This window comes from Tachysurus fulvidraco, chromosome 18 (assembly GCF_022655615.1).
Source record: "Tachysurus fulvidraco isolate hzauxx_2018 chromosome 18, HZAU_PFXX_2.0, whole genome shotgun sequence".
In the NCBI taxonomy this organism is placed as follows: Eukaryota; Metazoa; Chordata; class Actinopteri; order Siluriformes; family Bagridae; genus Tachysurus; species Tachysurus fulvidraco.
Window position 1 is genome coordinate 9,082,278 of NC_062535.1, and position 26,528 is coordinate 9,108,805.

General features: G+C 41.1%; 2 protein-coding genes across 4 annotated transcripts in view; one reads left to right on the forward strand and one right to left on the reverse strand.

Moving 5' to 3' along the window:
- Positions 1–2,641, forward strand: part of LOC113648925 (radixin) — a 39,639-nt gene extending 36,998 nt beyond the window's left edge. For both annotated transcript variants that reach the window (XM_027156452.2, XM_027156453.2), the window contains one exon: positions 47–2,641. In XM_027156452.2, coding sequence (XP_027012253.1) covers positions 47–211 — 165 coding nt within the window. In that variant the 3' untranslated portion in view covers positions 212–2,641. The remainder of the gene's footprint in view (positions 1–46) is intronic.
- LOC113648924 (probable ribonuclease ZC3H12C) lies at positions 2,641–25,873 on the reverse strand. 2 transcript variants are annotated; one of them, XM_027156451.2, is made up of 6 exons: positions 25,669–25,873; positions 13,153–13,960; positions 10,278–10,417; positions 9,786–10,020; positions 7,298–7,404; positions 2,641–7,036 (listed from the first exon to the last, which is right to left on the reverse strand). In XM_027156451.2, the coding sequence occupies exons 2-6, from the start codon at positions 13,860–13,862 to the stop codon at positions 5,643–5,645; spliced, it is 2,586 nt and encodes an 861-aa protein (XP_027012252.1). In that variant the 5' UTR covers positions 13,863–13,960; positions 25,669–25,873; the 3' UTR covers positions 2,641–5,642. The 2 variants fall into 2 exon arrangements, with proteins under 2 accessions (XP_027012252.1, XP_047659402.1); XM_047803446.1 differs by lacking the exon at positions 25,669–25,873 and adding an exon at positions 25,495–25,609.
- Positions 25,874–26,528: the final 655 nt, after the last annotated feature.

Here is a 26,528-nt window from a genome sequence, read left to right on the forward strand (position 1 = left end):
TTTCATTCGTATTTTTGTCAACACATCGCTGTCGTGATCCTCACAGGCCCTGAGCTCAGAGCTAGCACAGGCTCGGGACGACACGAAGAAGACGCAGAACGACGTGCTGCATGCTGAGAACGTCAAGGCCGGCCGCGACAAGTACAAAACTCTGCGCCAGATTCGTCAGGGCAACACCAAGCAACGAATTGATGAGTTCGAGTCCATGTGAGGAGCGCTGACCCCTAACCCTTTACCCCCTCCTTTCCTTGGCCCACTTACTTGCCCCGCTCTCAAAGCTGCAGCCCTGATGCCTTGGCAGCTGGCTTATAAGCACAGCTTTCATTCTTTAGTAGTTTTTTTTTTTTTTTTTTTTTTTCTTTTCCCCTTCTCTTCACCAGCCCATCCCACCCACATGACCTTTAACCCATGGCGCCTGATGATAGCATTCTACTCTGCAGAGAGGCTAGAGGGACGTTGTCACCACCTTCCCCTCACACTTTGCCAAAGCGCTCACCTTCAGCCAATCAGGCTGCTTGATTTCAAGCTCCTCCCACTCGATTTCATCCATTTAGGAGCAAAAGCTTTGTATCATATCTTTATGAACATTTGAGATTATTTTTCTTGAAACGATCGAGATACTAAAATGGAAATGTCATTTTAGAGATAAGAAGGAAATAGCAAAAAGAGATCAAAATTTTATCCAAAAGGCCATTAATACGTTTTTGTTTATTGGAGAGTTTGCCCGCATTATACACTTTAATCCCAGGTTTTGATTTACAATGAGCTCAAAGTATCTAGCAGGTTTCTTTAGTTCCTCACTCGTTTTATTAACACGCTGCTTTTCATTTCTGCAGTTAGCAAGTTTCAACTCAGACGGCGGGTTTCGTTTAGGATTTTGAGCGCACGAAATATCTCTCCATGACAACGATTCAAATAAACAGCGAATAATTCAACAGGAGTCTAAACCAAAACTACGGATCACCAAAGGGAAGCGGACGTCTGCGTCGTGTGAAAGATTCGAACGGAAAAGTCGTTTAAGAAGACGAGCACCGGTTTCTGTGAAACGGATTTGATTTTGAAGTGGATTTGATTTTTGGTTGTAAGCTGCTTCGGGACGTTTCGCAGTCCGGCGTCCTCTTTTTGTCTGCGTTCTCAGACTCGCAGTGTTTCATGTCCAGTCTCCATATGGATGGTTTTCCCTGCCTGCCGGCTCACAAAGGTCACGACAGATAGGCAGACAGCTGCTTGTGTGTGCGTGTGCGTGTGTCTGTGTGTGTGTGTGTGTGTGTGTGTGTGAGAATACTGAAAGCCTTTCTGACCGGGGAGCATGTGAAAACATCGATCCTGGCATCAGGATGGCTCTCTACCTCATTACTGTAAAGTGTGGAGACTGATGTGTTAAACTCTGAGCGTGCTGAGAGACAGGAAAGACAGTTTTCTGCTCTAGGTGTAGCGTAAATGTCTTCTTGCTCTGTGTGTGTGTGTGTGTGTGTGTGTGTGAGAGAGAGAGGCAGAGATTTACTCTGGCTATGAATTCAGAGCTCAGTATTATGTCCAGATTAAGTAGTGTTGTTCACCGCCGTCACCAAACGTTCCTATAGAGCTAACGACGTACGATACCAAAGCCGCCCTGACGCAGAAACCGTGGCGAGTTTAGAGCAGCACGTCACCGTGCTCATGTGTAGCAGACTCGAATAATCTAATCGTCTTTGTCTTGTTCTTCTTGTACTTCACGAGACGGTATTTTGCGCGCGTTCATTTATAAAAGTGCAGATCCAGGAGGGTGAGTTTGTCATGTTGTTGTTTTTCCTTTCCTCGCTTTCTTGCCTCTCAGTTTAAGAGATTTAAGCAAATAAAAAAGATGACAAGAATGAAATCTTATACATCAGGTATAATCCATCTCCTGAGTAATTCTTCCTGCGTTCATCATTAACATGTCGATGTGTTATACGCACGTCTTGTGCAAAGAGAAAGCAGACCTCTAAAAGTTGTGTTCCTGTTCACTTTTCCCCACAAATATAACTATTTATACAAAGTTCTAAAAAATGACTTGATTAAAACTGAAGGAGTATTTTGAGTAATAATTTGGACTTTTTCATGTTGTACCTTGCAATGTGAATTTTGTTTCATTTTACATTAGTGAAGGCAGAAAAGGTCAAAAAAAAAAAAAGCACTTCTTTTTGGTGGTTAAGACACAAGCTTGAACCAACCCAGCGTTTTATTCGTGTCTAGGAAATGCCATAGAAAGAGAAAATTCTGTGCTTCCAATAATTTTTTTTTTATTGCTTTATAAATTTGAACCACCAGAGTTTGCATGCAAGCTTTCACTGAAGAGTATGGGGTTGCTACCTTAATGCCACAATGGTGTAACCTTGTTGCTTTGAGTTATTGTTTCTTTTGTAGTCGGGTGGAATTTGGCCTGCTGGCATTGGAGTGATTGGGGGGAAAACCAGAGCAAAGCTGCCACCGCTGCTTCTGGAACCAGCCGTCATGTTTGCCGTTTGTTTTTTTTTTGTTTTTGTTGTTTTTTTGTTCCCCCTTTTTATGTTTATATAGCTTTCTGTTACATAGAAACCAGTCAAGCTTTGTCCATGACTAAATATGTAAAAAAAAAAAGAAAAGAAATAAATAAAATAAAGATGAAATATATGACTTTCAATCCTTTCATTTTCTTTTTATTGTGAATGTAACAATTGAATGAAAAATCATTAGAGGAGGAAAAAAAAAAAATCAATCAAGCCCAAAACTGGAGATTGGTATTTTTATTTCAATAAAAATACACATTTGGAAACTTCAGGAAATGCAGCAACAACAAAGTTCTGACCATATTATCCTGACATGAATCAATAAAAATCCCAAACTGCCCCCCCACCCCAATTTCCGACAATATAACTTCATCTGTTTTTTTTTTTTTTTTTTTTTTTTTTTTAAAGTCAGAAAATCTATCTTGCGTTTGACCAACATTATCATCGGCTCTGAATCCTACAACTGAATAATTCACTGTTCACTTTGGTCCTCGCGCGTAAAGCCTACATTTCAAGAATCAAGGAGTAACTACTGAACCTTCCAGTACGTCTTCAGTGGAAGTGGGTTCAGCAGTCGTCTCCCTGTGTGCGTCGTTCTGCAGATCAGGATGCGTGTCACGGTAACAGGTTCTGTAATTAGCCTATGTACATTTCCACCACGAGGCGGTTTAGCAAAGCTGTGAGACACTTGATGCAGGAGAAGGTGTGACATCGGTACGGCAATGTTAACTCAGCAAGTCCACTGAAGCTCTGATACGGCACAGCACAATGAAAAACAACTTTATAGATATATATTTATATGAAAACCGGTGCCGCTTTCCTGAAGACGCCCGTAATTAAGGACGTCCTGCAGAAAGGCCGGCCCTGAAAACTCGTAAGCTGAACATGGTTCAGATTATTCAGATGTGTCTTAAGCACAATGCCGTGTAGAGGCATTTACTCTATGCCCACGCCACCACCAACGATGGCACATGGTGCCACCTGGCTCGAGGGAAGGCTCTTCTTTTTCAAAACAAAGGTGCTCCTAACAAACATTTCAGGCAGCATTTTACCCCAAAGAGCCCGGCCCTCTCTAAATGCATCGGATAATAATTTCAGGTAAAACACGAAGTCTGTGTGAACTTTTTTTTTCCACAGGTAAATTCAGAAAATGTACAATTTTAATTAAGAACTCTTCCAGGAGCATCACAGCATAATAACCAACCATATGGTTCCGCAAGCTTCTGCTCACTTTTCCATAGAAACACAATCATTATGCTGGTAAATCTTTTGGAAAAGCAATGAAAACCATATCGACAGAAAAATTATTAAAACCTAATAATACATATCACTCATTTTGCCTCATAAAACTGTAAAGTCCAACTTTATACCCCAGAACCCACTTTTTATTTCAAGGTACAGACCATAAATAACCCTTTTTGCTTCCAAAGAAAATAAATAAATAAAATAGCAAATATCTTCGTCACTCTAATACCCTCCATCCTTTTTAAAAGATGCATTTGATGCTCTTTTTAGCCCACAAAAAAAAATTAAAAATTAAAAAAAAGGAAACACTTCAACTGTTTTCCTTGAAGTAATGATAAAATGTTGCCAAAAATATCTTAAATTACACAAGTACTACATATTGTACATAACTGTGTGAATATATTTTATCCATAGATTTAATATGTATATAAATGTCTCTGTTTTTTTTTTTTTTTAAGTTAAAAAAAAAAAAAGATACAATTTGTATCAACGAGGACAGGTATTCTCTGGCTAACACGGGTTACGTCAGTAACGGATACGAACGTCTCGTTGGAAGTTTCCCGAACACGCGACTCGCTAAAGCTTCTCACCCGAATCAGGTTTCCCGCCTTGTACAGCACCAGGATGAAGATGTCGAGTGACGGTAGCATGCACCCAGTACGTGAAAACCAGAGACATCCCTTACTAAAACTAAGGTACAAAGACAGACGGGTGGCGTCCGTCTCACCTACACTACACCGGCTATGGACCGTGGCGAAAGTTTCCCAAAAAGTGCTGAGTAAACGTCTCCATTTGTAAAAACCACATCCTTTTTGGGAAACTTTGCCAGTGTATCTAATAACACTGGTGATTATGATGATTACGATGAATTTCCACCCAAGTTCCCAGACATACAGACGAGCACACGTGTCTCTCTGAAACAAAAATGGAGAAAGAAGAAAAAAAAAAAAAGGCAAAGCTATAAGAAATAAATGATAATAATTTAACACAACTGTGCCACTAAAATAATACTCAGTGAGTACCTGTATCGCAATCGCTTCCCCCAAACACCCAATGATTCATGATTCAGAAATTGGTAATGGGGAAAGCAATTTTGAGACTTTAAATAAAACAAAACAAAACAAAACCATTTCAAGTGAGAGTAGGCATTATATCACAAGGATCGTGAAAGGCCAGATACTGAGGGAATGTACGTAAACTGACTTTAAATAAAAATTTATAGTAAATTTATATACCATTTTTTGTTAATGGAGCAAACTGTTTTAACTTGTCACAAGAAAAAGCAGACAGGGTCCTGCCCTTTGCTTGTTCTTTATTTGGTCTGTTCTTATTTTTCCATGCAAGCCCAAGTTCTGCATCAGCAACAACAACCTAACAGCGCTACGCTGCTCACGCCTACAAATCATCTGGCCTTCCATCGGTTCTTGTTTGATTGACATAAGTTATAAAACTTTACATTTGATAAACAGCAATGTAAAAGTGCCTTGTGAATCAGTACATGCTCACCTGAACCAAACTATCAACATAAAGCAAAATTTTACTGGAAATATATATACTTAAAATAAATAATGTCACACTCATTTCCACATTCACACTTCAGGTAGAGAATTTGCTACTTGCAGTTATGGCTCCACTGCTGAAAAAACTCAACTTGACAGACTTGACAAACTGAGTTAAGTAAGAAACCCAAATATGAGAATGATGATGACTCCTCACTACAACCGTGTTTACAGGTTTCCATCGAAACCTTATAAAACCTCCGAACGGAAGCACTGTATGACCTATCGAGGCCTGGACTAAACCTAGTAGACGCCTCTGTGATCCTCAAGAAATGCACAAGTTATCTAAACTCGATATATCTGCTACAGTTCCAACTGTTTGTAAGGGTTATTAGTATCCAGTCTGGCTCTTTTCAGCCAAGATTGCGGCTGCTAGCTGTTGGGCATCGGTAATATGTGGATATCGGCCCATGACCAGACGCACAAGCTCTGTGGGGAAGATGTTGCACAGGTTGATGAACACTTTTTCCCGCAATTCCTGGTAGCGACTGAGGGCAGGTGGTTCCTGGTTCTGGTGGGGAGTATGGGATGGATGAGGAGGAGAAGGATGAAGAGGAGATTGTCCCCAAGGTACCCGCCATGCTTGCTGCCTGTTTTCTGGAAGGCTCTGAAACGTGAAGGGCTCATAGCAGGGTTGCTGATAGTATGGCTCCCAGCTGGCCATCCTGTCCTGGTCTTGGAAGGGTTCCCTGGCCATAAGAGGTGAGCGCTCATAGAGCCTGGAGTCAGACACACTGTCGAGTCGTGTGGATGCTAGGCCTCGACGCAGTGGGGAATTCTGTGGAGGGTACTCCCCAGGACAACTTGATCTGGCGCCAATCATCTGGTGTTGGACTTGTTGCCCAATGTAGGACACAGAGTGCTTAAAGTGGGACTCCAGAGGCTGGTCGTCTTGAGTGAAGCTGTGTCCGCGGGCCATCCCGTGATGGAACCCGGGGTGATTCGAAGGTACTGGTGAAAGCACACGACTCTGGTGGTGGTGGGGTGGTGGGTTCAGGACCATGGGCATCGGGTACTGCCTGCGGTGGTGATGCAGGTGGTGGTAATGATGACACTTGAGCCCATCATCCAACAGTGAGTCAGGTGAGCTCATACAGGACCGCTCACCAGGAGGCACCGTGCCATACGAATCAGAGCTGGCGCTGCCCTCACTGCTGCAGTCAGATGCCACGGAACTGAGCCGTGTATCCATGTCAGACAGGAAAGGCCGCTCTGGACTCCTTTGGGAGGACAAGCTGAGGCCAGAGTAGCCACGGACAAGGGAATAGTAGCTGAGGTCCGGAGACTCACAGGTGGGGTAGGAGTCTGTTTGAGGGAAAGCTGGCACTGCATGGCTTTTGGAAAAGCATGTCAGTTGCTCTCTCTGATCTTGTGTGTGAGTGTTGCAGGAAGGGGGCCCACCTGGTGCAGGGGGTAGTGTCAAGCTGCTGTTCTGGGGGTCTGCTTTGGTTTTGGCGCTCAGCTTGTCCTCGACATCACTGTAAGAAAGGGTGCGGACACTGGAGTCTGACTGCCGCTTCGAGTGTGAACGTTTTCCATCGCTGGCTTTATCATTGCGAGAGCCTCCAGGAACACTGTGACTTTTCACTAGACCAGACTCATTTGTGCCTTTAGCTGCAGAGGTCTTGGCACTAGCACGAAGCTCATCAGCTACAGCACGCTGGGGCTGGGTGCCACGCTCTGGGTGGTAGAACTTGCACTTGTGACCATAAGTGCACTTCTTTCCTAAAAGAGCCAAAAAAATAAAAAATACCTTTATCACCTTTAACCCAAGTATACTAATAATGATCACGACAAAAATCAGTGTAAGCAGATAATGGCACCTTTTAACAGGGATTTCATTCCACTAAAACATAAATAAGTGAAAAAAAATAAGTGTGAAAGTTGAAACATTTAATGTATCCCACACAAGCACACAAACTTTATCTAGTGAACAAGAGACAGCTTGGCAGGGTTTAGCTGAGAAACAGAGGAGTAAGCATCTACCATATGGACACGGCTGTTTTTTGTGTTCTGGGATGATGGGCCTTTTTCTCAGGAAGTTCTCGAGGCTAGGGCCGTGGCGACCAAGGGGATCATCAGGAGGCATGAACCTGAAGGACAGAGTTTTTAGTTAGATGGCTACCACAAAAAAAATAGCTTATTAATAAATAATATATTGTTATAGGAATAATAATAATAATAATAATAAGTCAAATAATAAGTTTTTCATTCATTATTATCTCAAACATTAACACGATAGAACCCAGTGATCACTTATTTATCACTGTTGCGTAGAAACAAGCGCACATTTGAGCTCACTAAACGAAATACGACAGAGTCGGTGATGATTCATGAAAAGCAAAGCATCAAAACAAGCTGTTTTGTCCACGGCTGATGAATCAGCATCAGGGGTGTGGAATCATTACTTTTATTTTCATGCCACAGATATACAACCGGCCCTAAGTTATACTCGTATACAACTAATTTACATGAACCACAACATGGGTGTTATAACATTTTTCCTGTATATTTATTTACATATACCTGAGAGATTCCAAGGGACCATCTGCAAAGTGCAAAACCCGAAAAGCGGACTGTAACTTCACTGTAATACACTGTACTGTCACCAAACTCAGCTCACACACCACTGATGCCCTGATAGTTATACTACAACACTTATTTGGGGGAAATGTCCTTTTGTATCATTTTTATGACTTTTCATATAAAAAAAAAACAGTACAGTATTACAGTGAAGTTATTGACTGTTTTTATAGCATTCGCTTTTCGGGTTTTGCACTTTGCAGACGGTCCCTTGGAATCTGTCTCTTCTTCGCACATAGACACTTGTGTATTTTGTCCAACGTGGAGGAAAGCTGATTTTGAGGAAAATTGGGTTGTAGCTGCCTCTCTACATTACTATGATAAAAAAAAGAGGTGTTATTTGTGTAATAAGAGCGTTTAGCTCAGGAGTTCGGGAAACTCGAATCTGTGAATATGCGGCCAACTTTACTTAAGTCACAATACACGACACAGAGTATAATGTTTGTTGATGCGTATAACAGGAATTCTCTGCATCCTTGGTCGCTTTCCAACGCGCCCCTTATTATCATACTGGATGCGTTTTGTAAATGTTTCTAAGACGGTAGGTTTGTTTTATGGCGGTGTGTTTGTGCTGCCGCTGTCTTTTTCATTTCGCAGGGCGTAACATTTCTCCCACTCTACAGCATGCCTCTGTTTAAGGTGCTATAGTAAATTAGCCGTACTGCTACCTAAACACACTTTGCAGTGGGGTCTTGTATTCTGTGTCTGATGCCGCAAAACTGAACCAATTCCATATGACAGATGACACTGTTGTCCCTTTTCCACCGAGGCAGTTCGAGTGCTGGTTCGGAGGCAGAGCCTAATTTAGAACCAGTTCTTTCTGTTTCGACCGCCAAAGCACCGGCTCTGAACCAGGAAAAGTGGTTCTTAAGTAGCACCAAAACGTTGCTGGTCTAGACTTAAGAACCGCTTGCGTCAGGAGCTGGGGGCGGGGCTACTGTTAGCGCATTTGATAATGTACCTTAAGTATACTAATGTTTAATACACTTTTACTTTACCGCGATATGATACATTATCAGCACACATGATAGTAGGTAGCTACATGCTAAGGCTAAATTTTTTTCTGTGTTAACGATAAAATAACGTTATGTACTTTATCATTACAACCTCCGTTTATACAGATTACATGGAGCTGCACGTACACGTTTTATTCGCCGCTTTTGGATGCCAATGTAGGTTCGCAAAGCCATGAGCATTAACAGTAAAGCAACATTCGCCATTGTTGTTGTGTTTGTGTTTGCCGCTGCTGCGCTAACGTTGCTGGGACACGTGACACGTATACAGTGACGTCACACTCGGCGCTGTGATGGCTCTCTAGCCGGTGGAAAGGCAAACCGGTTCTTAGAAGGTTCACCAGTGGAACCAACTTTGAACCAGCACCAGCACTAGCTCTGAACCAGCACCCGGTTCTTTCCAGTGGAAAAGAGGCATGTGTGTCTTTCTTAGGAACGAGTTCTTCCCTGCTCGCTGCCGTGTTGTTTGTGTATCTCTATGGCAAATGCGCAGAGGGAGGGCAAATTACACGGAGCTGCACGTACACGCTGGATTCGCCGCGTTTGGATGCCAATGTAGGTTCACAAAGCCATGAGCATTAACAGTAAAGCAACATCCGCCATTGTTGATGTTTGTGTTTGCCGCTGGTGCGCTAACGTTGCTGTGTAACATGACACGTATAAAGTGACGTCAGACTCGGCGCTGTGATGACTCTCTAGCCGATGGAAAGGCAAACCGGTTATTAGAGGGTTCGCCAGTGGAACCAACTTTAAACCAGCACCAGCACTAGCTCTGAACCAGCACTGGGTTCTTTTTGGTGGAAAGGTTGTACCAGTGATTAGGCAGGTATAAAAACTGCTAAAGCCCGCAGGAATAACAGAACTGCAGGAAAACTCACTTATCGTTGACAAAGGAGTACATGAGAAGTCGTTCATCGATAAACTTCTTCCATTCTGGTTTTTCCACGGCCAAATCCCTGTAGTTGTCATTGGAGACGATGATGCCGTCTGATTCGTAAGCCAACTTGACGATGAACCGGTCATCATAGCACACCACCCTACGCCCCTGGACGCGCCGAGAAGGTGTGAATACCAGGATTTTGTCCTTCTCGAGACGTCTCAGGATCTCTTGATCTGAAAGAATGGGAATAAAACAACGTTAAGCTCTCGTACCTAATGCAGAGAATGCAAGGCAGAATTTATCCAGGCATAAAGTCACTTGATAAAGCCTTAAATTCGGAATCTCTGAACACTGCAGCTTTGTTCTGAATGTTCTAAAAGCATCCGAATAAATATAGTGCTGTACTGAGTTATTTGTGCTTTGAAAACAGTGTTTTGGACTGCAGCTGTCCGTTAGAAGCACACACAGAACAGGTGAGATGTGGACTTGCCTGTGATGAGAGCGTCGGGTCGGGACTGCTCTTTCCTCCAAGCTGGTACAAACACTGTAATGTCTTTGTGGCCACGTTCAAGGAACCAGTCCACTGCAAGCTGTATACCTTGGCAGGAAAATACCTCCTTGTTGCCATGGCTACAAGATTAAAGAGAGAAAGTGAGTGCGAGAGAGAAAATACATGCAATGCTGCTCTGTGTATGGAAAAGATTAAAATGGAGTATCTTGAGATGATTTGCCAATAGCACTTAGTTTGGACAATAAGTTAAAAAAAACATGGAAGGATTTTAAAAAAAAAATCTGCAAATAATACAGTAGTTTAAGTTTAGCACGCTCGAGTCATCATAATGGAAAGCACGTAGACGTTAAAAGGAGCATTGAGAAACTGGTTAAGCAATATTAGGAAATTAAATTTCAGCAATTTCACTTCATTCTTCTTGACAAATCATATTATAAAAAATGATTCCTCTTATCGATGTGTTCCACGAGCTTTTAAAGGTCAGCGGGTGGATATTTTACCTCAAACCACTTTGTCTAGACTTGTCTGGATTTGCTGAGATCAGACTCTCTTATTTAGCTAAGAACAGTCATGTGCACAATTACAGGAGTTAGAGTTCGGTCAAATTGTACAAAATTTCACAACTATCTATTCAGCAAAGATAACTTCCTAAAATAGTTTGGGGATTTTTACTTAGTGATATCACAAATTATACTGAAAAGTATAGAGTTTATAAATATACTGATGTTGGCTGAAGAGATCTGAGGTGTAATCTGTATTCCAGTTCATTCTAAAGGTGTTCAGTTGGATTGAGGACAGTTGAGTTCTTCATACTTAACACACCATGTCTTTATGGGGCTCAGTTTGTGCACTGGGACAAAGTCATGTTCAAAGAGGTTTGGGTGTCTTAGTGAAGGGAAACTACAGCTCCAGCACACAGAGACAACCTGAACAATTGTGTCCCTCCAACTTTTGGATCTTAGCTATACAACCTACATGCTAGGCTAGCGACACGATACATTAGCCAATGTTACTGGTGAACAAATTTGTGTAATGGATTGACGGGTTTTGGCAGCTGGCAAATAAATCCCTGAGAACATGACCGAGCTAAATATAGACCCAGACATTGAAATTCATTTTTATTTGGGGTCGATTTATGGAGATATTGCTATTTTTTCTTAGTAGGTAAATACGAAAAGAGAAAAACAGACAAACAAACAAATAAACAAAAACATTCACTCGGGTTTTAGCTATGCAGAACAATCAAAATAAAATAAAAATCAAGATGAAAGTAAAAACATACAGTTTGGGAAAGTTTTGTGTAGAATCTAGTGTTCGTCTATGTAAATGTGGTTTAGTTTGGCACACAAGAGCACAGCTTGTGAGCAGCTGAAGAGGAAACGTCCTGTGGTAGATCTGTGTGGTGGGTTTTGTGATATAAATGATAAGTGAATAAGCAAGACAATATGAAGCGGATAGATAAAGGACAAGCTTAACTTTTTGCCGTATTGGGAACAACGGCAGGCTCGTACTCGCTCGTATACTATCAACCATTAACCTTTTGAACGATGCACACTAGCAGATCACACCTGCACTTTCCGTTAAGACTTTAACAGAAAGTGGTCACCTTAATCACAGGTTAAAAAAGGAAGCAAACTTATTGACTTTATGCTTTTTATGTAGATGAATTGCAGAAGAGAAATCGTATACTACTTGTACTCTACTAATCATTTAAATCAATTAATCCAAGAGCTTTTCTTATGTTTAAATAATATTCAGGATGATATTCATAAAACAAAACATTCTAGGTCTACTGATGCATCTCCAAATCTCAAGTAAGCACTGATTAATATCTACAATTTAACTGACTGATTTACTGCAAACTTGTGTTGCAATAGTGTAAAGAACTGCTGTTTAGTACAAAACTTTAAGGTGCATTTTACACCAGGTCACTTTATGTGTTTTCCGTGATCGGATAGTTATCCGATCGTTCAAACCCCTTCGGGAGGTGGTCTGGGACGCATTTCAGATGAAACTGGACAGGTGTAAATGAATGTGGTTTTTCAAGCCACATACGTCAACGCTATACTCCTCCCACTCGCAAGTGACTCACAAGTCGTGCATCACTGTTAAGTAAATGCTGTTTTTTTTGTAGCATAACCGTCGTAACAAGTTTTCTGGTCTTCTTTTTGATTGCATTCTGAAAACTGCATACACCAGAGCGTGTTCCATCTATATTACCCCGGAAATGAGGTAAAATATATTTGCATTTTGGGAGGGAGTAGAAAGATCGGATTGATATCCGATCCGCCGAGACGTATTTATGTGGCCTAATGTAAATGGAACAGTTTTAACAAATCAGATAGCTATCGGATCAGAGACAACACATGAAGTGACCAGGTGTAAAAAGGCCCGAAGTCATGTTAGGGTGCTAAAGTACAGTGTATCTTCACAAAGTTATAAAGAATCCAGCAATATTAATATTTGTCAAAACAATTAGTCATGGCTAATGGTTTCCACTTGCTATACATGGTCTACGCATAGTAATCAAATGCCCCAATCATTAATTTCATAGATTTATTCTTTGTATTAAAGTTTATGTTCAGTAACCTACATTCAGCTTGTTTAGAAAAAGCAGGTGCTCGGGTCATTTTAAAATTCGCTTTCTGACATTGTTTCTCTCCTTCAGTAGACTCGCTGAATCACTATGTGCATGGAGTTATATGGTACAAGGAATATGATCGCGGTGCTCTGTTTTACACAGAGTTGAACAAGAGATGAATCGAACTGTATTGAGGAACAGCTTGAGATTGTACTGTTATATTGTGCAATTCTTAAAAGATAAACTATAACTTTAAAATGACTTTAAACTCACCTCATGGCTACATTGCTTCCATCCACAACTATGGGGCGAAGGTTATCCTTGTCATCCAGGATTGACTGTGACGGTGACTCGGAGCGTCGTGAATCGGTAGAGTCTGAGAAGCTACATGCTGAAGAAGACAATGACCCGGAAGACGCTAAAGATGAAGTAGTGGAAATGGATGAGGTCGCCGCACTACTGTCGCTGTCTGACTTGCTGCCAAGTTTCACCAACTCCCCTAGGATGTCGTTGATCAGCGCATCTGACCCAAGCTTGCTTAACACCAATCGGACCAAGTCCTCAGCATAACCCAGCTTCAGGGCAAATTCCAACTTGGTCTGGTACTCCCTTAGAGAATTTTCAGTGTTTGGGTTATCCTGTGTCACTTCCGGCAGCCCTGGGGAGTCCAGATCCAGACATGGAGAGCGGCAAAGAGGCGGATGCACAGCTCGAGCGGATCCATCGCTTGGAGCAAGAGTACAGCTCTGCTCCACCTCACCATCAGATCCACAGCTGTCTTCTGAATCACCCCGGGACGAAGAAAGACATCTCCCAGAGCTGGGCGCTCCTTCCTCGTTGGTGTCCAATAAGCCCCTGTCCATTCTGCAACGGGCATCTGCACCGGCCTGCCGGTCTCCAGCCTTCACATGCAGGTAGTCCAGATCCAGCCCCAGGTCGAGGATGTGGCCTTCTCCATCATCCAGATGGTCCTTCAGGCCCATGAAGCTGTCACGGACATTCAGAGCCGTGCTGCCTGTGACCTCTTCTGACCTCTGGACCAACTGTTACTCACCACTCAGACTGCTCTGGACATGTGAACCTGGATGGACAAAAGAGATTTTTTTTTATCACACTTAAATACAAACAACAAACCAATAACTAAGAGATAGTCAGTTGCTGATCCTTGTACCCATCATCCTTGATCGGGCTGACGAATGTGTTCAGGAGTCACCTTCTGAAAATAAAATTCTTGTTGTTTTTTTTTTTTTTATAGAGATCACTGCAATGCGCACGTGGCTGCGTTTAAATGTCGAATTTGTGTTGATTGTGAAGAGAGAGTGAAAGCTAGTTAAGAAAACTGGGTCAATTTCTATAGACAGACGCACATGCTCAGTTTTAATAAGATGTAGCTGAATTTGAAGGGGGTTGGGAGGGAAGGGGGCACGCGGCAAACAAAGGGCGGTTTGGAAAGTCTCCAACTGTTGCTAGGTTGCAGCTGCTTGAAGAACGCTCCTTCCAAATGCCACTGCAGAGCGGGAATAATTTAGTTTGGCCCGACAAAAGGATTTAAGAGTGGGGGGGGACAGGGGAGATGGTTCAGGTGAGTAACTTGTCATGGCATAACAAAAGAAATTGCCACTACTGTGTTAGCGCCCTTCAGCATACACCAGATTACAGTCAAAACAGTTTGTATATTGAGGCGTCACAAAAAATGGACAGAAGGCTGGAAAAGGTTTTTCCTAGGCGTATTATCTCTCATGGTACCAAATGAAACTGAGAACATGTCTTCATAACAAGCTCTGTTTAGTCAACAAGATTAAGCACAGTGTTTCAACTATACTTTTTTTTCTTATTAACATATTTGTTGTAATGGTTCTTATATTATTCACCAGACTGAACCATATACTAAACCATATACACGATGATTGTTTTTGTACAAATGAGCACACGACTAAAAATTTTTAAATGTCCTAATTAATTGATAATCGAATCGACTCATAGTGATATAAACAGCCCAAGATTCAGTTTCTTTTGCGAGGAAATTTTTAAAGGAGGTCTGATTGATGCAGTCTAGATAGCAAATTTGCCAGCCAATAGCGTTGCTTCCATTTGGTGGCATTTTTCAAACTCCACCAGAGAGCCAGCTTGGCCCGGCCCAGCCGCGTTTTATTAATGAAGCAGTAATGAATATGTAACACATGTCGTTTTATTCCTGCAGAGTCCGCGTAGGCATAGAGAAGAGTTAAACCCACAGTGATGTAGAGAGGGAGGCCAGGGGTCCCTAAGGCAGTGCATGCCCTGGCAGTTACTGTGTGTTTGTGTGTTTCGGGGTTTTAGGGAGGGGCAGTTGTGATGTGCTGTCTGCGCTTCTCCTGAGACAAAAGCAAGGGTGAGTGCCGGTGGGATGCAGCCAGCAGGGCAACAGATGTCTGCTGAGGCCATGGGGGAACAGCAACTGGTGTTCTCCTCCTGCTTCTGCCGTGCTGCTCAATACAGCCGCCTGCTGCATAATGCCCCGACTGAGAGTGGCCACGTGACAATCAGAAACCTCGTCTTAACCCCAGAGTGCAAATATGTTCCCTACACGGCAACGGCCATGTAGACCGGTAATCTACTGGTGTACATGCAGAATCCTGTCATTCATACCGATAGCCAAGCACTCAAAAACATTTGGTTTAACAGTTTGCCCCAACAGTGGTAACACTCATGCAGTATATAACTAAAAGAGTATAAATATCATCTTTTTGCTAACCAAGTTCTATTTGGTGAGAGATTTTAAAACCATATATAAAAGAAGACCTCTTTCTGAAAGCATAATATAAAGAAAGCCTATACAAGATATGCAAAGTAAAACACAACACCTGCAACTTATGCAAAAGTACTTTATGTCTCATATATTATTATGGAAGGAAATGGTATTCTAGATGGAGTGAGATGGAAACACCTATTGGGTCAATATGCCTATTGGGAGGCATTTCACATTCGTTTATTATCCGTGCTAATCTTATGCACTGTCCAAACGAAAGCATACAGCTGAGTTTAAGAGTTTAACACACTTACCACCAGTTAGGACAGACTGTCCCAAGCATCCGCAGGAAAGTTTCTTGGAAAGTGCTTACAATGAGTAAAAGTAGTAAAAATATATTATATCCTGTATCTGCCTGCCCCGGTGGATTGTCTCGAACAAGCTTGAGATCCTGTGCGCTTTTACGTTGTCCAAAAGGAAAAGTGAATCGGGAGGAAGGCGCTCCAAGCTTGTGGTGCAGTGGCCCTTCAAACGCTTGCTTCAACTGAGGAAGAGTGTGCGCACCATAGATCTTTTTTCTGCAGAAGGCAGCTTAAACAATGAGAGCTGGAGCAGATGGAGGTACAATGTCTACCATTCCCCCATTAGTGAGTCTGCTCGTGGACCAATGAGAAAGCAGCCGGCTTACAATAGAACACACACACACACACACGCGCAAACTGGGGGAGCGTGCAGATAAGCCAGTGGCTGCCATTCCAAAAGGTCTTCCCTCGTGCGGCCCATGAATCAACGAGGGGTGTGTGGCCAACAATAGAGCCACACAAAAGAGGGACTGAGCAGGCAGCTGCAGCACGAGGCCTCGGCCATTAGGGAGCAGGCCGGCAGTGAGAAACACCTGGCTAGTTGAGGGACTACAGTGGCTCACCCTTCTTTGTGTTTTTTTCTTTGACTAGAAGCATGGGGGGCAGGGTCACAACTAAACAATGGGTCAAATTATGTTAAAAGCATTGCATGTTGCTTAAAAAGAGAGAGCTAGGGAGAGAAAGGGAGAATGACTGACAGAGAGAGTGTGTCGAAGGGGGTGAGGGGGCGAATGTGGGGTCGAAGTGTGTCTGTGTGGTGGGGGGCATCTGAACAACGACACACAATAAGTGTGTTTCCCTAGTTATAGAGAAAAAGACATCTTCATTGTTGAGACACACTTCCACAATATGACGTTTCAGAAGAGAAGAGGCCGGTATGACAAGCGTCTTTTCCTCAAGTCAAAAGTTGTCATCTTCTGTTTCCTCTTTTGAAACGTCACCTGAATCTCACATCGTACTTATAGGAAAAACATAGCACAAGCTGGGCTTTTTAAAATGTGCAAAAAATGTTGTGCTGTTCCAGGAAAATGCTATTTACGATAAACCTAAGACACTTTACTCTTGATCCAGGGCCAGGGGATGAGTCTGGATAGCTAGATAACTATTGAAATATCGAGTTCATTATTTCAATATGTACAATAATATTCGGATATTTATAGGTGAGGATTTTTTTTTAATTCTGAAACTTTCCACCAGGAGGAAAGCGTTTAGGACTAATTTGAAATTATTTATAAGGCTACTTGTTTGAAGTCACATAAGCTCGGAGTGCTTCAGGCTCCAGAGACCCCATTTCAAAAACCGCTGCTCTTAAACCATATGAAATGGTTTGGAAACAGATAAATATGATAAGGCTTACAAGAGTGTATGAAATACCACGCCACCCTTATTTTAATATTCAATAAGAATCATTCAGATTTTGAAACATCTACACAGAACAAACATTACCCTGTGAATAATCAGTTTAAAAATATTAGTTTTAAATATTTTAAAATTATCGTAAAATCAAACATTAAAAAAAATTTTTTGCACTCTTTCTGTCTATCCTCTTTTGACAATAATCTATTTATAAGCAAATATAATCAATAATAATAATAGACATATAATCATGGATCCAAATGATATTCATTCATTCATTTACAGACTAAATATAAACATGAGTGTTTCATAATTCACCATAAACTGATAAGTCTGTCATAATCCATACAACTTTCGTTCTACCGCACATAATTACATCCTTCGTACAAACGACATACTGAAGGTACACTACACTCCCACACCACAGCAGTGTCTATGAGTCAGAATGATCGACTGACACGTTTTTCTATAGGATTTAATCAGGATTTAATTAATACTGTTATATATAGTTTGTCTGACACGTCATGAACTAATGACGTACTGGAATCAACATTGAGGAGCAGCATATGCCGGTTTCCAGTTCATAGTGGACTGAAGTCTGAACTTAAGATGTCCTCGGTGGTAAATTGTGAACGAAACAAAAAACATCCATCAGGCGGGTTTGTAAACCTGTTAGAAGTTGACATTCAAAATAACCGCCACTGGCTAAGGTGCAACAATAAACAACAAAAATGAATTAATTCTCTGAAGATATTTATACTGCGGCACTGTGCAAACCTCCAACAAAAGATGCTGTTTAATTGTCAATGGCGAAGCACAGAGATAAAGCTGTTCCTTTTGGTTTTAGAGCACGTCTTCGGTCCAAATGACTTTTACTCTGAATGCGTTGTGGTTTCTAAGAAGCGGAAAAGACTATAGATAGGCAGGTGTGTGATGTATGGCAGACTATGTATAATGTTCTGCGAGATAGAAATAGGCAATGCGATTTCTCCCAAATGACCACGTTATCACTCTTTTACGGAGATTAAACGATGTGATGGTTCCTGGAATTTAATCATTAGTGAGATGGTGTAATCTTCTCCTGATGCAAAGAATTTGGTCTACCGGCGCTCACACACCTGAACGAAAACCTAAATATGCTGGGATCGGGTTAATAGTGGAGCCGGACGGAATGGCCACAGTGTTTGACTCATGGTGACTTTCTAATTGATCCTCAGCTGTCGAGTCGCTCCTCGGGGTCAGCTAACCGACGACCATCTGTTTGGTCGGCCAACGTAAACAGGTGTCTTCATGACACCAACTGCTGGAGGCTATCAAATGCTCCTGGCTAGTTTGTTCAGACTTGGTAAATTTCTGCTACATCAGCAAACACCAAGAGTTTCTTTCTTAATACAGAAGGACACTCTGATACCGACAAGATATGGATTCCTATAATAACACGCAATAATAATATTAGTAATAACAATAAGAAGGAGCAGAAGGATATGTTTTCTGTGTATTGTAAACAAAAACATCCACAAAGTCCCACGATATTCAAAGCTTTTCCAATATAGGTGACAAAATGACAAAAATATCACATAATATACAGTACCACAATCTTTAGAGACATTTCTATGACACACAATATATATCACAAGATTTAGATTTCCTATCAAGCTACCAACAATACAATAATGCTGCTTAAAAAAAAACATGCAGACACGTACAAAAGTATATATAACTGTGTTTATTCTTAATTAACAATTAATAATAGACTTATTGTTATGTTAAAAATATTATATTCTGTCATACTGCCCCAAATTTGACTGATTTTAAGTCCGGGATGGTCTTCAGCTTCAATCAGCAGATTTGTTCTAATTTTGAGGCATTTATTTCTCGAAAGCAGAAAACGTATCTGCCAATAAACAAAGAAAAATTCAAAAGCATCTACAAACAGCCTGAATAACATAATAATATAAGTAACATAATCAATAATAATAGTACTAATAAGTAAACACCCAATTAATATAGCATCAATAACAAACCCCAATTATGTTTATAGTCCATCAACATTGCATTCGCTTTCACCATAACACAGTAACTTTATTCCCTGAACCTGCTGCCACTCAATGTATCATGAAGAAATTAACAGAAAGAGCCAGTGTGAGGACAAAGGATACATGGCATGGGGGTGGTGGCCTACACTGACCCATACAAAGGCCAGCTGAGATGGCCAGCATAGGGACATGGGCGGGGGGGATAAACTTCCAAATCCCGTTTACTCAGCAGCTCCTCTCAAATCAAAGGAGCAGCAGAAGGATGCCTTATGTCTGAGGTATCATGTCAGGCCCTTCCTCAGCTCTTACTGTTTACATACACTTTCAGACACAGGGGATCACCCCAGCAGCACACACAAACCTCCAGGGCATGTGTCCACCCTGAGCTGGATAATGTAGTCAAGCGGATTAGTCAGGACGGGGAGCGCGGTGCAACTGCAATCCTTTTAACGACATTAGCACCAATGAATGTAAATACTTGCAAATTCCAAATTCCTGGATGCTTTGGTGTCAGAAGCTTTGTTTGCTAGCCTGATGTACGAGTGACAACTCCAGTGTACTTGCATAGTCTTTTGTTTTGTTTGTTTTGTTTTCTTTTCTTTTTGTTTTGTTTTGGAGTAACTTGAATAAAATAGGAGGCAATATTATTTAACCCTAGATATGTGTATTAATACAGAACAATAACGGAGCGAGTTTTGTATCCTTAAGAAAGACACAATAGTACTTTCATAACGTCTTCGCTGTCTTTAGCTAATATTTTTGCTATTAGCTGTGATTTTCTTTCTTCGCTCGGTAAAGGAAAACGTTATGCAAGTTTGGCTGCGGCTTTATTTTTACTGCTGTTAGAGGATGTGTACAATTTGTTTATTTCGTGCTGCACACTTCTGCCCTTCTACACAAAACAAGTCAATTTATTCAAGTAGTGATCTATAGCTTAGTTCCTGTCGATGGCCAGAATGTATCCTTGCTTAATGTGTTTAGCTTAACACAAGGATTCAAGAACCTGCTGCATGCTGTAGTGGTGTCTCGTGCAACATGAGGAAGACTATATTTTTCTCACATATTTATTACAACACAGTGAAATTCTTTCTCCACATACCCCAGTTTTGGACCCTGGGGTCAGAGGACAGAGTCAGCCATGATGCATCACCCCTGGGGCAGTTAAGGGCCTTGCTTAGGAGCCCAACAGAGGCAGTTTGGAAGTGCTGGGGCTTGAACCCGGACCTTCCGATCAACAACCCAGAGCCTTAACCACTACCCCAGAAAATATACAAAATAATCCTTGTTACGCTATTCCATGCAGGGAGCTAGGAATATAATAATCTGGGATTTAATGTCCATGTTTGTTATCTAATCCAGGGTTATTAGCATATAGCTCTATCCCAATTACACAGAATTACCCTTCGTCATGGTATCCAAACAGTCAACTTTACAGCACAACTCATTACAAGATTTCTCAGTTCTGCAAATGCATTCTTCCTCAAATTCCATCCTTGCATTTCAACTAAGTAATGATGATGGATGTGTGGAACAGCAGGAGGAGGGCAGCGTGCTTGAGGATGCAGGGGGAAGAGCTTACAGACTGGCTGAGAATGGAGCCACGGTCCCTGATGGCTGCAGGGCCAGCTGTTGGTGTGAGCTCAGATACCATCCCCAGCCGGTAGGTCCCATTGTGAGTCTGCCTGGGCCTCTGCACGAACCTTTCACCAGGCCATGGTCATGTCTGTTGGGGGGAGACCTCACAGCTGACTAGGCAAGTATGGAGGCCCAGTGGGACAAAGACGGGTGCAATCGGTCCCTCTGCACACAATCTGTTTGCATGGCTTGTGTGGAAACGTGAGGCAGAAACACAAATACATGCCGAATGAACAGTCTGTTCCATGTTATGATAAACAATTTTGGAAAGCACAGTCCTGGGGCTGGGTCAAGGACTGAGATGCCCAATGTACTTGGGCCTGTCCCAAGTTCCTAGCTGGTTCTGGAAATCATAAAGTTGTTAAACAAAACTAGATAAATCTTCAGTTGTGTTACTCAATTCTAGTGCACTCCATACATTTATATTTTACCTCAAGTTTCTAAAAATGTAAAGTCTGCTAAGCTATTATATCAGTTTAAACCATCAAGTGATAACAATAAACTAGCTAACACCCACTTACTATATAATGAATCCAATTACAACATATCCAATTCCTAGTTTGTTTGCATATATACAATGTTATAAATCTCCTTTTCCTCCCTAAATGATCTGAGTCATTTCTGGACTGAGTCCTACTCGTAGTCTGAACACCTCATTCTGTTAAGAGTGTGAACTGAGCGATAGAGAAGATAAAATAAGAAGAAACGCCACACCAAAAGTTCTAACACATTAAAATAACAAGAACAAGAATTATATTTTATATATTATATTATATTTTATATTATTATTATCGGTGAAGATGATGTGGGGCAGGTCTCCAAGAAGAACAAAAGAAGAAAGACACCAGGCCCAGATGGTGTGACACCAACCTGTCTGAAAACCTGTGCTGACTAGCTGGCACCCATCTTCACACAGATCTTCCACAGATCACTGGAGCTGTGTGAAGTCCCTGTCTTCTTTAAACGTTAAACCATCATCCCCGTCCCAAAGAAACCCAAGATAACAGGACTTCACAAATACAGACCTATGGCGCTGACGTCTTTCGTCACAAAGTCATTCGAAAAACTGATTCTGGCTTATCTGAAAGACTTCACTGGACCTTTACTGGACCCCCTGCAGTTTGCTTAGCAAGCAAACAGTTTCATGGATGATGCAGTAAACATGGGACTACATTACATCCCACAACACCTGGATAAATCAGGGACTTATGCAAGAATCCTGTTTGTAGATTTCAGTTCGGCCTTCAACACAATCATTCCAACTCTCCTACAGACCAAACTAACAAAGCTATCTCTTCCGAACTCTATCTGTCAGGGTATCACCAGTTAGTAAGATTGGGGAAATTCATGTCAAATAACCGCTCCACCAACTCTGGTACCCCTCAAGGTTGTGTTCTCTCCCCACTGCTCTTCTCCCTATACACCAATGACTGCACCTATAATGACAACTCTGTCAAGCTCCTAAAGTTTGCAGACGACACTACAGTCATCTGTCTCATCAAAGACTGCCTAGAGACTGGAGGTTAAAGAGCTAGCTGTCTGGTGCTGTCACAACAACTTGGAGCTCAATACGCTCAAAACAGCTGACTGTGGACTTCATGAGAAACACCCCCCTGCACTCCCCCCACTCACTATCGTGGACAGCACTGTGGCTGCAGTGAAGGCATTAAAGTTCCTGGGCTCCATCATCTCCCAGGACCTGAAGTTGGACACTCACATGGCACCACTGTTTAAAAGGCCCATCAAATTATATACTTCCTTATCCAGATGAGGAAGTTTAACATGCCACAGGAGCTACTGAAACAGTTCTATTCATCTGTCAACGAGTCTGTTCTGTGCACATCAATAACTGTCTGGTTTGGCTCAGCTACAAAATCAAACATCAGAAGACTACAGAAAACGATTCAGACTACCGAAAGGATTATTGGTGTTCCCCTGCCCACCCTTCTGTATATATCCAGCATGAGGAAAAGAGCTCAGAAAATCACTCTGGATCCCTAACATCCAATTTATCCACTTTTTCAACTCTTACCATCTGACCGGTGACACAGAGCCCCAAATACCAGCACAACCAGGCACAAGAAGTTTCTTCACCCAGGCAATCTACCTCATGAACAGTTAAATGTTCCCACCATTATACAATAACAATGAGCCATAACCTTATATTTAATTGTTACCACCTCCATCCTAGTACACCACTGAATCTCATTCTATTCTATTTCATTCTACCATCTGTAGTGCAACTGTACATACAATTTATTTATTTTAGGTATGTACATTTTTTACATTCTGTATGTGTATTCTCATCCTGTTATCTCTGTGTACTGGAAGCTTATGACACTAAAACTAATTCCTTGCATGTGCAAGCATATTTGGCAATAAAGCACTTTCTGATACTGATCTGACATATGTGTGTGGAACAACTGCTTAATGTCATGGGTCTTCAAACCGATATCCAAAATATTTATTTGCAGTGAAGTCTTTAAAGTCTTTCACATTCTGCCTCCGCTTCATGAAGGTGTAATCAGAAAACAGAGCAAAATTACATTTGCATACTCAAATAATCATATCATGAAATAAGGAATTATTGACCACAACGCAACTACACACTGTCACAAAGTTGATTGGTGGCCAGAATGTAACTGAAATAATGTGATGTTTTATTTTCTTATGTCAGCTGAATCAGGCTGACCCTCATACTTTTGATACGGTCTGCCTGGTAAGATCAGTCCTTTCCCAGCTTAACATTACAGGACACAGTAAATCTCATGGACAAGGACAATGGACAATAAAGGACAAAGCTGGAGACCTAACTACTATATGCTGTCATTAGGACAACAACGAGACTTACGGCTTGGGTGAGCACTGCAATATTTACATTTAACCTCTGACCCTGATACTAACACTAATCATCATTTACAATTAAAACTTTAGACAAAACTGTCTTAAACTAAACTAATTTACCTTCTAATTCTCTCAAAAACATCCACGTTGTGCAAAACTGACATGCTCAATGCTAGTCACGTACACACCCAAACTCTTTGCAATAACACGTCCATCCTTTGTCTTTAAAAAGCTGTCCATCTAAAAAATATTGTTCATCCACATTTGAATTGTCTGAAACCGTTTACATTCCCTGAATGAAAATCAGGCATTCATTTAATTTCTATCTCGTTGATTTGCTAGAGCAAAGTCAAGGAAAAGCAATTGCGAGTAAACATTTTTTCCTCTTTTCTCGGTCTTACACTACCCCAAAAACTATTTGCATTAAAATATATCCACTTAGTAAAGCGTTATTAAAAAGCTCATAGAAAAAAACAACAACAACACGATTGCAGACATTTGAGAAAGAGATTACAAATGCTCCCCGGGCGCCGCAGCATAAATGGCTGCCCACTTCTCCGGGTGTGTGTTCACGGTGTGTGTGTGCTCACTGGTGTGTGTGTGCACTTTGGATGGGTCAAATGCAGAGAACGAATTCTGAGTATGGGTCACCATACTTAGCCGTATGTCAAGTCACTTCACTTCACTAAACCTGTACAAATATCTGAGACAAAATCACAGCAATTTCAGCAAACATAGACGCTACGGCAAGCAAACTGAATGTGCAAGTGCAGACAGTTTATATAGTTTATAGTTTCTATAATGTAAAGAACCTCTGATGATGGTAAGCTTATGTTATGATGTTATATTATTATGTTATGATGATGGTGATAAGTTTATAGTTTCTATAATGTAAAGAACCTCTGATGATTGCTAAGACTGGGAATGAGTAAAGGTGGATATGGAGTGTCCACACTAGGAAATAACAAATAAAAGCATACTGCGAGATATATTTTTTAGAATATCTAACAACTATAATAACATCATAAATAATCCATCCTGTACATGCATTAACATTTTCATGAAGCCTGGGAGTTGGATTATTTATTATGGTCCAAACGACTGACCACCTCTTTTCAGGGCCTTTTGTTTATGTAAAGAACATATATGTAGACAGAAACTATAAGAGAGAGGCTGAAACTCTTGACAGCTTTACCACCTAAATGTTTTTGTATTGAACTCGTCTTCTTTTGACACTTAAACCTGCCGACCATAACAAAACCTTTTCCCATTTCTATCGTGATAATTATTCCATTAAAAGGCTCTAAACTCTAAACACAAAGCACAGTGCATATAAAATAGTCGTTATATTTGGCAAAATAATCATAAAACTTAAAAATGAATAGCAGAACAGTTTATACTGTTAAATGAATTAAAAGCTAACGGTTTTTATCAAGACGAACAACAGCGACCATCAGAAACGGCTATGCTGTTATGTTATGCTAAGCTAAACTAAGCTATGCTAAGCTAACAAACTGGCTAACGGTATTAACCGTCAGCTAACCAACACCTAGCTTGTTTTCGTGTTGTGAGTCTTAACAACACGACGCTAATTCTTCTCAAATTCCTTTTAAACACTTCGGAATACAATGATTTAAAACACTAAAACCTTTACCGTGTTGTCAAGAGTGAAGTTTTTGTTTGCTAGCCGCACACAGCTGACTTCTACTGGGGTCTCAAATCGTGAACTAGCAGAAAAACGCAGCGCTAATATGCAACAGTCATAAACCCAGAGTTATTAACACAGATATAAAGCGTTTATAAAGGAGGCAGAAGGGTTATAACTTACCGCTGTCGAGGCGCATCTCCAAACAAGCTAAATTAGCCGGATGAGCCCAGTCTAGCCCAGTCCAGCCCCTCCTCTCTGAACACCGCCCGGATCTGACCAGCCACCTGCCGGGCACTGAACCGGGCACTCGGTAACAGGCCGCGTCCCAATCCGCTCCCTCTGCTACATCTAGTGCACTACATAGTCGTTGTTTCTTACCACAGTTATTGTGGTGAAATAGGAAGAACGAGGTTTGTTGGAATCCAACCAAAATGAACGGACAACTGACATCTTACTGTACTGAGATAAACAAACAAGCTACACGCCTGTTTTATAAGATTATCAAATAAATCCACACCCTAAAATCTACAGACATTTAAAATAAAAGTAATACATATGCTATCATGTGTACATTATTATGTTTCTCTTCTATTCAATACAATTCAGACACTACTTAAATCATCCCAATCATAATCCCAATCTTGTGTATATTATTTGTAATACGTGCAATTCTAATAACAGTTAATCAAACATATTTGTATTCTTATTAATAATATACTGTATATAATATACTTAAATATAATATTTTAAGTATTTACTATTTGAATATATACTATTATGTAACTATTATATATACTATATACTATACTATACTATTATATATACTTATATAGTATATATAAAATACTTGTCAAAATTGTAATTTCTGAGTAAAACAAATATATATATGTTTTTGTTTTTTGGAATGATTACTTATTCATCTCTATTAACAGATTTATTCTGATCAAGGTGGAGGAGTATTTAAGAATAATTGGATAATTGGGACTCCGGTTTCCTCCCCCGGTCCAAAGACATGCATGGTAGGTTGATTGGCATCTCTG

Excerpts from the sequence above, each read along its gene's own strand:
- LOC113648924 (XM_027156451.2), bottom strand. The coding sequence starts at position 13,862 with ATGGGCCTGAAGGACCATCTGGATGATGGAGAAGGCCACATCCTCGAC. Across the intron at positions 10,418-13,152 it reads GGAAGCAATGTAGCCATGAG|CCATGGCAACAAGGAGGTAT; the intron begins GTGAGTTTAAAG and ends TTAATCTTGTAG. Across the intron at positions 7,037-7,297 it reads AAAACAGCCGTGTCCATATG|GAAAGAAGTGCACTTATGGT; the intron begins GTAGATGCTTAC and ends TGGCTCTTTTAG.